This window comes from Berghia stephanieae, chromosome 1, assembly GCF_034508935.2.
Source record: "Berghia stephanieae isolate SIO BIC M18660-M18661 chromosome 1, UCSD_Bste_1.3, whole genome shotgun sequence".
Classification (NCBI taxonomy): Eukaryota; Metazoa; Mollusca; class Gastropoda; order Nudibranchia; family Aeolidiidae; genus Berghia; species Berghia stephanieae.
In genome coordinates, this window is record NC_088360.1 from 95,775,984 (window position 1) to 95,788,868 (window position 12,885).

The window sequence follows — 12,885 nt, forward strand, 5'->3', positions numbered from 1 at the left end:
ATTTAAAGATCGCACATCCATGGATCCATCTCACTCTCAATGTGCTTCTCGCAGCTCCATAGTTCATTCCCCCTATTACACGTTCCCTTTTTTTACAAACACTCTTACGATATATATCACTGACTATTGCCAGGTACTTATTCACACCTGCGTCGTCGAATGGGGCAATGCATGTTAAGTGCCTTAATCGAGAACACAGGTGATGGTGGTTGTAACTTACATTTATTAATCGTTTTCTACAGTAAACACCAAAGGTGCAGTGGATACTTTTTCCTGAATAGCTGGATCTGTTAGATCTGACAGATAGTACTTTGTGAAATTCTAGCAGCCCTATCCAAAGGGTAGCAAACAAGTAATACTATCCGTTTCACGCTACAGAAACAATGATAAACTCCTACTCCACCTGTCTTATGGTTCTGATGGACCACTTTTCAAAGTCTATTTTACCACTTAGTCCCAGGTTTAAATTTTCTTTTCTGGTAAGTTAGAAAATGTTCTTTTTTAAAAAAAATCTAAATTCGTCGATATTTGAAGCAAAATGTTCTGACCGAATGGAAAAGGCGTTATGTCATTGTAACGCAGCAAAGACACTGTCGTGGAAGAGGAGGGGGGGGGGGGGGGGGGGACTTAGGCCAGTTAGGGTGACTAAAACCAGTCCCCAAATGTGCCCACCAGACTGAAAATTATTAAATAAATATGATAAAATGTACATTATTTATTAGATTTCTTTTTCTCAAGTATGGGAAACGGCGAAATCTATCAAATGATATACATTTTAACACCTTTGTTTGATTCTTTACAATTGGGGGAAAGGGGGGGGGCACATTTATTGCATTCCACAGTACATTTGGTTTCACTGAATTAGACACACGCACTTACAATTAATGTTGTTTCGTTTGTAAAAGTCCAATTTGGGTTTTCGACACATTTCATCAATTAGTGCCTGGATAGAACACTCGGGGTTAACTCGCAGACGGGAAGTGTTATGACTTGGTGTCTACACATTAAATATAATATTATAATTCAACGGAGAAGAGGAAGACAGAAGAAACTGTGACGGACAACTTCAAGGACTGTCCAGGTTTGACTTTATTGATGCAATGCGTTGACGTATAATATAATGCTCACGATAAAACGTACCAGCACACAAAATTGTGTACAACTTTTAACGTTTTTGGCCTGATTGATAGCACTTAATGAGAACTAAACAGACAACAGGTATGAAAATAATAACATAATAACAAAGAGCTGAATGACGTCAACTTCGTTCTTACCATACGAGTTGAGAGAGAAAGCCAATGACAGAGAAAGTGGCACCAGAATTTGAAGGTTGTATGACGTCAAAAATTAAAGAGCGCTTGGAAAAATATAGAGATAAAGGTACAACAAATTACGCAATCTTAATTTCTACCGACTTTTAAAATTTTTTGCTTTACTTAAATGTGAGCACGTAGGTCTTCTTTCAAAACTAGGTCTGAATTTTCCAATTTGCTGAAAAAGAAAAAAAGCCTTTTGTAGTGTTGTCACGTTCGAGTGCTTTCTTCTGATTCTATCAAACAATAGTATGCATAACTAAGCCACAATAAAAATACAGCAACAATCAATCGTGAATAAAATGAAGTAAACTGAGTTTAAATTACACAATCAATAATTCATTCTAATGCCTTTTACATAAACATAGTCAAAATCAACTTGGAAAAAAAGCACACATCAATGGAATTGAAAACATGAACAACACGACTCCCCCATTGAATCGTGTACTTTTGTATTGTTCCCTAATCAATATCGTTCTACACTTCGACCAAGAATACTTCTAATAAATGTACTGTTTGTATTTCTCTCCTTTTCACCCGGCGACCATAAAGACCCGAAAGGTGGTTCGATCCCTGACAAATCTGGGGATCGGGCAGGCTAGAGTAGCAAAGCATTGTTTTTATTTTCAAGAAACTGGTGACAGATGGCAGCTGTAAGTGGTCGAGCATTACCCAATTGAAAGATAGTGATATCTTCATTTTTTAAATAGGAATGATGTGAATATCTCTCATTATTCAGGTTTCCTCCAGTGATGAAGAAAGAGGTTATAAAATATGCACTGATACCACCCCAATTCATGACGCCCCCCCCCCCCCCCCCCCCCCCCCCCACAAAATATTGGGAGTTGCTGAATTGCGAGTACAGACACATCTCTAAACACGTACTCGACCAGCCCACGCCGAGACATCAAAATGACGGTGTGTTGAAGTCCGTATCCGCTAAAGAGTTTATTTAACTCTCTCCCCCCCCCCCCCCCCCCCCCCCTAAACTTCCCCATTTAATCGTATATCTACCACTATCCATATTACCTCGCTTCCATTCTATTCTCATAGCTACCAGCCTCTACCCCCCATATTTAAGATTCTGTTCAAAGCTAAGTGAGCGTACAGAAAAATAGAAAAAGACAACACGATTGAATGTAAATTTTAGCTCAATATAAACAGGAAGCGTCACAGATGCTTTAGAAAAACGATGGGGACAAACTCTTAAAACATGCAGTATACTATATTATATTATACAGTATTGAAAACTTCACGGGACCAGGAAATAGCAATCATCATACCAGTCTACTTCACAAAACATATTAACACCCACCAAACAAGTCGCTATTACTTATATATACAAATTCAAAGTTTTAAGTGGAAGGGGGGAAAGGGAATGCAGTAGGTCGATGTAGAGAAAAAGAAAGTTTTTGGATAAGTGGACCCCAGACCAATCAAAAGCCGTCTGACATTTTCATGCTAGGGCGACGCTAATAGAAAAGCAAACACGGCGGACAAACTTGGTTCGACATTTTCCCCAAGTAGATTTATACATAAATCTTATTATAATAAGTAAGGGAGCGATAATTTGGGGCAATATTGTCCAAATAGCCCAAGAATTATTTGAACAATGTGGCTAAAGAATTCAGGATAATTCAGGTAATACATTATGATAAAGAACAAGACAGAATGAAAGAAAAAAAAAGGAACAATCTGGTATACAGAAACTGATAACAACGACAAGGGCCCATCCAGAGGACTTAACGATTGGACAAAAAACTGAACCGACCAAAGCCGCTCTCCAACTTGTTGAAATGTCCATATTGTCCAAATGGTCTAAACGTGTCAGAACTATCTAAAAATTAATTAATAATAAAGGTTAATTAATTGTTGTTGACCAGAAGTCAAAGCATTGCTTGTGTTTACACGGATACCCACACTAATTTAATGAACCCCTGATTTTCAAATTGATTCAAGACAGTGATTATAAACATGACCAAAAAAATATAGAATAAATTCAATTCTCACATGTTTGACTGTATCTACTATGCTATGCCTAATTTGTTTGATTAACAACCAGACAATTGATCATTGTGGAATTGATCTATATGCAGTGTCCTTTTGTCATAACAATAAGACAGGTGCGTGGTACATTGTACAACATTGTCAATCATAATTCAAGGGGTTTTTTTCTGCTCTTCCATGTCTCTGTTACGTGGTTGTGGTCTTAATCAGTAACAAAAACAAAAGAAAAAAAAGAAAAAAACAGAGAGAGAGAGAGAGAGAGAGAGAGAGAGAGAGAGAGAGAGAGAGAGAGAGAGAGAGAGAGAGAGAGAATGCAGACACAAACATACATATTGTGACTCTATCTCTCTGCATTTGTTTGTAAAATTATCTATTTCAACATATTTTTACTAAGGACTGTCACTGGCAGACACAATTAATCCAATGTCTCTAAGCCAGCATTGATTAGTTACATAACGTATGAAGACAACACTGGTTTCACAGCTGAATAGCTTTATCTATTGAACTGAATACAATAGCAGATTTAATGAGTTTTGATATGAGTATTCCATCGAACTGCTTGGTTGAGTAATTAAGTTGAAAATATGAGATTACAACAACATATGTAATGTCCCTCTTTTTCAACGACACCCGCTAATGAATATCTTCCAACTTGACAATGCTTATACATTTTCACAAGGACTGTCTTAAAAGATCAAAATATCAATGTTATGGTTTGACCCAGATTAAGTCCATACTTGAACTGCATCAAGCATGTCCATATACTAAGGTGTTGCTTTAATAGGCGGGACAACATTAAGAATCTCAAAGATTTGACAGCAGCATTGGGCCGAAGAGTGGAAAGCTATTCCCGAGGTGAAAATTCATAATTGTGAAAATGCATCGAGAAGAATGGTGATCATAATGAGATACTAAAGAGTGCATGATTTTAGCACCAGTTTGTGTCACCATAATTTTCCAGCAGCGTTAATTTTTTATTGCTTAAATGTACCATTGTAAAACAAAGAGTTAAATGTTATACATCAATAGATTCTTCTTGATTGTTATTTCCAACAGTACATGATATAAATATAAATTAATAGAATATAATGAATACTTTTAAAAGCGTTGCATTAACTGTGCAAACAAGTCTACTTGTTAAGGGCCCTGATAATACAATCATGGGCAAGCTATGCGAATTAAATTGGACTACATTTTTTCCCCTTCATTATTCTACAAACCCCACACATGAATATAGTAGCTTTATGTATACGGATGATAAAAGGTAATAGTGATAATGGTGACATAGATGTTAGCGTTATTGATGATAATGATGATAATGACTTTTAAGAACAATTATAAAATATTTTACTACAGTGAACCATATCCATGACGAAACTATATTTACGTCATGACCAAACCCCAAGTCCCAGTTTGTCCATTTTTGTTTTTCATCATCAGCCTCACATGATTATGTCAAGATCACCTTTTGACTGGTCTGGAATCGTCATATCTAAAAACCACCTTTTGTTATTACGTAGACCCCTGGGTCCACCTTTCCTCTATCACCCAAATTTGTAGTCAGACACACAAAGAGAGACATCCGTAGATTTGGAATTTTGCAGAGAACAATCATTGAGTGCCTACAAAATTAATTAACGTCGTGTATGTGAAGACCTTCAAAGCATGACTTGTGTGACTGTTTGTGTTTTCAATAGTTATTTTTATCTATCCCAACCATGTTTATGAAGTTGCAATGATGGGCACTTTGTAGTTCATAAGCCCAGATCGAGGTCATTATGTTATTTGATACTAATGGATGATACCAAAGGAGGACGAACCTAAACCCAGTTTCTTCTACACTTACAACTCGTAAAATGAAAAGGGCAGAGGAGCTAAAGAGAAAGACAAACCACAATAAAATATGGTGATGACAACAACATGTAAAATGTTGAGCGCTTCATAAAATTATATTTTAATGGATTATATCAAAATAGACCACAGCAAATGCATATATCTGAGATCTGCTTAAATTTCGTTTCATTTCTTTCTTTCTAAAATAAAATACAAACCAAAATGCAGTCTTTTAATAACAATGAATATCAATTTTGGAATGCAGATGCCAAGAAAAAAAAATTGCTTCTACAGTAGCTCAAGGTTTCTATCCTCCTTTATCAGAAAAATATTTGCATCAACTTGAAGTTCAAAACATATATTATATTCCTCTTAAACCAAGATGTCAAGAAAAAAAATTTGCATTTAAACTTAGGTTCAAGATTTCCATCCTCCATCACATAGATAAAATTACTTTAGAAATGATAATTTGTGACAAACTGTATCAATCTTGCAACATGACTGGCAGAATAAAACTGAATTTAAAAGTTAAAAATGATCAGAATTGCATTTATTTTTTCTTCAGTTTGAGAAACTATATTCACCCTTAATAACATCATATGTAGATAGCATTTAAAATTCGAGACTCAAGTTTCCATTTTTCGGGTCAGCCTCATGCTGACCAATAAAACCAGTGAGATGGTGAGTCATAATCAAATTAGATTTCAAATTTGAAACACTGTCAAGTACAACAAAACATTTTTTCTTCTTCAAATATTTAAATTCTGAAGAAGGTTGTAAAAAAAAGTTCTTTTAAAATGTTTAACCGATTGTATCTATACAAGTGCAGGTATAAAGGAAGAAGAGTATAAATTTATACCAATAATTCAAAACACTGATTTTCAACAAATTCCAGAACATATCATAACAAATACAAGATTGACTAAAGCTATAAATAAAGCACAGACAAGGGTGAGTATGTGATACTTACAAAATCCTGACTTCATTGGTTCCACAGTTCGAAGCACAAATGTTGATCCTTTGGGTATTTCTTTCAACTTCTTGGCAACCTCAAAATGCCGACAGCCTACTAAACTCTCTCCATTGATTTTCTCAATGTGGTCACCCACTGCTATCAATGGTACAGTGTGCATTATGCTTCCCTCTTTGATTCTTTTGATAAATGCGTAGCCAGCTCCATTGTCTGTGATAGTGAGCCCCAGGGCATCTTCTGATTTATTGACCTCCACCTCCTTTGGGTGACCCTTGATGTGAGCAAAGATAAAATCCTCTAAACCAATCTGACCCCCTAACAAACGTTGCATGTCAATTTTGTGTGTGTTCAAAGTACAGAATAAAATCTGGGGAGGAGACAAATTTGGAAATAATTTATTCTCATCATTTTAGAAAAGAAGAATTTCTTTAAAAGTAAAAACAATAATAACATCACTGTGATTTAGATCATATAACTGACCACAATCCCCAATCATTGAATAAGACATTTATTTAATTCAGTATTTGTTTTAAAATACATACCTATTTAGCACAAGCAGAAATATTCTTAAGATCTTATCTTACTTTCGCTTCACAGACAATCAGGAATATTTGAGACAAAGGTTTTAAACTTTTGAAAAAAAAAAAGAGGAAAAACCCAGTACCCTCATTAGGATATGAAACCCAAACGTTACCAATATTTAAAGAAGAAGAAGAAGAAGAAGAAGAAGAAGAAAAAGAAGAAGAAGAAGTAGTAGTAGTAGTAGTAGTAGTAGTAGTAGTAGTAGTAGTAGTAGTAGTAGTAGTAGTAGTAGTAGTAGTAGTAGTAGTAGTAGTAGCAGGAGGAGGAGGAGGAGGAGAAGAATAAAAAATATAGCTTTATTGTCCAAGGAAATGGAAATTCAGTTTGGTGCACAATGATGCAAATATATAATAAATATAATACACTGTTAGTAATGTTAGTATAGTGGGCGCAAACACATACATACCCCAAATACACAAACATCATAATACATTTATTTACCTATGGTAAACATAAAACCCTAATTTACAATTTTCGGACAGAGACATCATAGCTTTACACCAGACAGATCTTTCTATTTCACATCAGTCTCCAAAGGGACAAGGTCAATATGGTGTATAAGATTCCAATTGCAAGGGCATACAGTTGAGGTGTCTACTAATCATCAGCTTCAACCCTCAACAACTTATTTCATGTTGAGAATCTAAGACTGCACTTCAACACCAATGTGACACACCAGCAAATGAATAGTCTAAGAATATTATCCTTGGTTTCAAAAGGTTTTAGAGCACTTGTGATACCAGGTCATTACAGCAATTTATCTGTATTTGCAACGCAGTTGCAATCCTCGAGAAAAAATAATGCAAAGGAAACCAATTCAAACAGAGGGTCCATGAGCAGCCTAACAATATTACGAATAATCTGGGGCTACTCAAATCTTCTTTTTATAAAATACATCAACAATATAATCTCTAAAGAGTCAATATAAGCATTATAAATGGTAACAAAAAGGGAAAAAGGAGGAAAATTATGAATGTTTTTTTTTTTTACGCCACATGTTTACTTCACTAACCCCCACTTTTAGAGCCATTGAGATGATAAACTACTCTAGCTATCTTCTGGATAGTGGGGAAGCTGCACCACTTTGTTCTACCACACATGAAATCACTCAAAGCCAGAAAATTTGATTGAGGAAAATGTCTTTTTTCAAAGGAGGAAATTCCTCCTCTGACACAAAAATGGCGGGTTTCCGTGGGACCGAGGAAAACCATCAGCACTGGGTGATATACAAGAACAATTAACAATACACTGAAATCTATGACATATGTAAAGTTTCAAGTCATCATCAGCCAGATATCAGGCACTTTTAAGGGCTGAAATTGAAGAGGAAGAATTTGCTGGCTTTCAGTAATTCAACACAAAGTATTTAAATTTATAGTAATCGTGGTCTGTTTCTGTGGTATGACAATCCGCCTTCGGACATGTAGCTCCCAAAAGGGCTCTTTAACTTGACTCATATGCTCTCCCTGCACTCAGGTGTAAAATAAGAACCTGGTCGTTAACAATGTTGCCTCCGATGAAAAATAAATTGCAATAACACATAAACATCTTACAGTTACAGGAGTCATGTTTCATCCTACTTGTTGAATGTTGCTATTGGCTAGGGGCCTCGTGTTAAATGCTTGGGGTACGATAAGTGGATATTATTAAGCTATATAAAAATGCTCAAGATTTCAATATTTTAAATAAAGGTGACATGCAACTCTGGCTTTGTCTCGATCGGAAGAATATCATGTCCCAATTGGGATGTCATTGAGCCACTGAAACAGGTTTCTTAGTTCTTAGTTATTGCTCAATATATTGAGGTGGCCATCTTGAATTTTATCAATTCTTGGAACAGGCACAACAGCCTGTTTTGTTCCTAGAGCTACTAAATTTGGTATGTTTCTTTAGGGTGGTAATGTCTACAAAGTGACAAAGCAGAATTTTGATATCTTGAAAACTTTTGATTTTAGCCCATGGGCAGTGAGCGGAAAGGTATACTAGCATTGCAAAATTAAATTATGTCAGCAATTGGGAATGCTTAGACCCAATTTAAGACCAAAATGGGAAATCAAAAATTCCTTCGGTAACTTTGTAGATACACATCTTTGATTATTATCTGCAAGTTTAAAATCTTTAGAAAATATGAATGTTCATGTGAATTAATTTATCAAAATTTCAATGACAAGATAAATAATCACAACAAATTGAGTGCATAACTCATGTTTTAAAATGACAACAAATAAAACCACACAAAAATGAGTCAATGATAAAAATTCTGCATAGAATGATTTATGAGATTTTAAATTAAACCAAAAATGCCCATTTCCAAAAATGTGGGGAAAATCAATTTTTTGTCATTTTTGACTACTGAAAGAAAGCACAAGATTAAAGAAGAAAAAAAGTGGATTTTATTTTTGTTACAAAAATCTTCAAAGATTCCAAAACTTTGAAATGTGTAAATTTACAGATAAAAAACTACAGAAAAAACTGTTATATTATAGATCAACATTCACTAAAGGAGTTGACAGTAACAGCCAACATCAACATTGAAAAGGTGAGGCACAACAACACATGCTTGTAAGATACTTTTATAATTTTCTTTGACAGAGACACTTTTCAGCCAGAATATCGTTCTAAAAATGAGACTGATGAGTAAAGAGCATTTTCCACAGACTCAATGAGTGACGCCCACAGTGATACTTGAACCAAGGTCATACAGGTCAGAAGCCATGTGTCATACCCAAGACCACAAACCCACTCAACAAATCAACAATCCTGTTTTAACCTGTGTTAAACAAACTCTTAAAGAAAAGTAACCGAGTATCCTCCATTGAGTCAATTCATTGTAAGCCATATCACCACAATCAGGACACCATTCAAATTTAACCCTCAAACTCTAATTTTGAAAGATTTTTCACCTAATCAAGGCAAATGCATTGCACCTTCACATCAATTGTGGTGATTAAATTACTGTTTCTTCCTCTTCGTTAAAAATGGGTATAAAATGCAGAAAATTTATGGAACAAAGTATGACCAAAAAAAAAGAAAATTAAATTAAAAATTGAGCATTTCTAATGTCATTTCCATTACACGTGCTCAATGCACTTTACAAAAATGCCCTACTCATAAGGAACACACTGCACATCGTCATAACAATTCACGCAAAACGTTTGTGCAACAAGATCAATCCTTGGCATTTAATCATAAATAATGGATAATTTACCAACTAGCAAGGTCCGTGACAAAAAGAGGAATTATGAGAGAGAGAGAGAGAGAGAGAGAGAGAGAGAGAGAGAGAGAGAGAGAGAGAGAGAGAGAGAGAGAGAGAGAGAGAGAGAGAGAGAGGAGGAAATGACAGAGAGAGAGAAGAGTAAATGACAGAGAGAGAGAGAGAGAGAGAGAGAGAGAGAGAGAGAGAGAGAGAGAGAGAGAAGAGAAGAGAAAATGATAGAGACAGATAATGAAAAAGAAGTGAAAGTCAGGTGAGGAGAAGAGAAAATGAGAGTATTAATTAAGGGATTAATATTATAAATAACATCACTCCGTGGCAATACATCACTTCGTGACACTAACGATACTCCGTGGCAGTTAATCTGACAATTGTCAAGGCCAAGAGCCAAGGCCCCTTGGCAAGGGGTCCTTGGATTGACGCTACCGGTGAAAATAGCAACTTTCATTTTCATAAATTAAATGAAAAATGAACATGATCAAAAACACCAACAGCATAGGCTATCACTTCACATACTCTGAGAAATAAAACCTAAGTCCTTGGTTTTGTTATTGTTACTGATAACTTGCTAAATTTATACAGTCAATACAGTGTGATCGATTATCAATCAGGGCCCGAGGGAGACATCAAACTCACCTCTTCCACGGGTATGTCATAGCAGTCGGCTATTTTCTGATATAATTCCTTTACATTTGTAAATCCCGATATTATGCCTGTTGGACTACCATGAGCTTGCTGACAATGAAAGACCAATTTTGGTCGAGGTGGCTGAGCAGGGGGTAATTGTTTTTCAGCAGTTGATCTGGGAACTGAGGAACCTCCGTTAGCTTCATTTGATGTGTTATCATTTGGGTGGGGCGGGTCTTGTGCATTATCGCTCTGTACAGAATCTGCAAGGTTTTCGTTACTTTTGTTCTTTTTACCAAATAAACGGCGAGGCATGTTTAGTGTTTTGTATTGCTATCCAATATGATAAAATACAATACAGTAATAACTGTCACAATAATCCGAAAGTGGGAAGTAATGTCGAGGGCATCACAAACAAGAGATGAACATGGCGACTTGAAAGGAAGTGACGTTTGTAGATTGTACCCAGTGAATGAGAAGGTTGGTAGAAAAAAAAAAAAGAGGGCGGGGTCGAAGATATTCACCTGCTTCAGGTGAAAAAAAGGTGTGCGTGATTGTTCGCTCATTTGTACCCATTCATCAAAGTTCCGATTTGAATTGAAGTAAAGTGGATTGCATTATTATTTGAATCAATACCAAGAACAGGTGTGTCTAATACAAAGGCCATTTTTGTTAGTACTTCCTCTGAAAATAAATAGGATACCTACGTAATAAACTGCCGGCCTACTACTCAATCGACAAACAATTTTCATTTATTGATATCAGATAATAGATTAATACGGAGTAGTCCGTGTCACATTATCTACAATCAACATCGCTACCACCCATTTTTGTTGTTCTTTTTTGTTTGTTTGTTTTTTGTTTTGTTTTGTTTTGTTTTTGTTTTTTATCTATCTTGTTTGTTAGCTTGTCTTCCTTTCCGTTTATCATTCTTTTCTTCTGTATTGTCTTGTTTTGTTTATTTTATTAAATCTTTGTTTGTTTGTTTTTTATTTTATTTCATTCTTATTTTGTTCTGCATTGTCTTGTTTTGTTTATTTTATTAAAAATTTTTTGTTTGTTTGTTTTTTATTTTATTTCATTCTTATTTTTTGTTTGGTTTTTGTTTGTTTTTGTTTTTTTGTTTGTTTAATTATTTTTTTTTTTACGTTACGTCATGTGAGTTTTGTTTTGTGGATCTTTTTCTTCCTTTTCTTTTTTGTTTCATTCCGTTGTGATTTTTTTTTTTTCTTTTACTTATATTTTTATTTGGTTGCTTTTCTTTTAGGATTGTTTTTCCCTTGTCTTTCTTTCTTTTTTCTTTTTTAAGTGAAGATAAGCTATATTTTTGAGAATCCGATTTACAAGTCTGATAATCTTGTGTGTTTAATATGTTGTTATTGTTGTTGATTGCGCGCTTCTGTGGTCTTCGTTTATATACGACGGTAGATACTAGATGCACAGTCCAGTTCAAAGTAATCGTGTCTAACAAACGACGCATAGTTTGTTTTCCACGATCCACTGTCCACCCAGCTATGAATGGGTAGCTATATCATTAAGATCTGGTGGAAAGTACATTACAATTGATAATTAATTGCTATTGTCGGTTTTGCGCCATAAAAATCATGATAAATTCTGGTCCAGCTCAATGGGCAACGACAATATTAAGATTTGACATTTATAACATGTAGCATTCTACTGAAACGGAAGGACTGTCCGCGCTGAGACAATGCTCAAAAACAATAGCCCAATAGATCCTATTCCTCCATGGCTTGTTCTTTCTATTGCTAGTATTTTGGTTCATGTTCTCATCCCTATCGCAAATGCTCGTTTGTTTATTGGTGAGATATCTAACAATCTTAAACATGTTATTGCCACTCCCATATTAAAGAAACTCATCCTTGACAAAGAAGACACAAATAATTATCGACCAGTCTCTAATCTCACCCTCGTGTGTAAACTAATTGAGAAAATTGTTGCTTTTAGGCTTAATACGTTTTTGAATTAACACAAATCATTCTCTAAACTTCAGTCTGCTAATCATCCGTTTCACAGCACTGAAACTGCTCTGATTAAAATTCACAATGATATCATACATCTTTATATCAGAAAAAGTATGAGGTTGTAATCATACAACTCGACCTTAGTGCTGCTTTTGACACAATTGACCATACTCTGTTAATTGACAGACTAAAAACACTATCGATTCGGGGGTTCTGTTCTTGATTGGATTTCTTCTTATCTCTCTGACAGGAGTCAATCAGCATCTGTAAATCGACATGACTTCTCTTCTCCTTGTCCTCTCTCTTTTGGTATACCACAGGGATCAGTTCTGGGACCCTCTTTATTCTCCCTCT

At 35.3% G+C, this 12,885-nt stretch overlaps 1 protein-coding gene across 1 annotated transcript in view; it reads right to left on the bottom strand.

The window, feature by feature from the left end:
* Nucleotides 1-11,016, bottom strand: part of LOC144962443 (PDZ domain-containing protein GIPC1-like) — a 29,771-nt gene extending 18,755 nt beyond the window's left edge. Inside the window, exons 1-2 of the mRNA XM_078895390.1 lie at nucleotides 10,559-11,016; nucleotides 6,124-6,493 (exon numbers count right to left, since the gene is read on the bottom strand). Coding sequence (XP_078751516.1) covers nucleotides 6,124-6,493; nucleotides 10,559-10,864 — 676 coding nt within the window. The 5' untranslated portion in view covers nucleotides 10,865-11,016. The remainder of the gene's footprint in view (nucleotides 1-6,123; nucleotides 6,494-10,558) is intronic.
* Nucleotides 11,017-12,885: the final 1,869 nt, after the last annotated feature.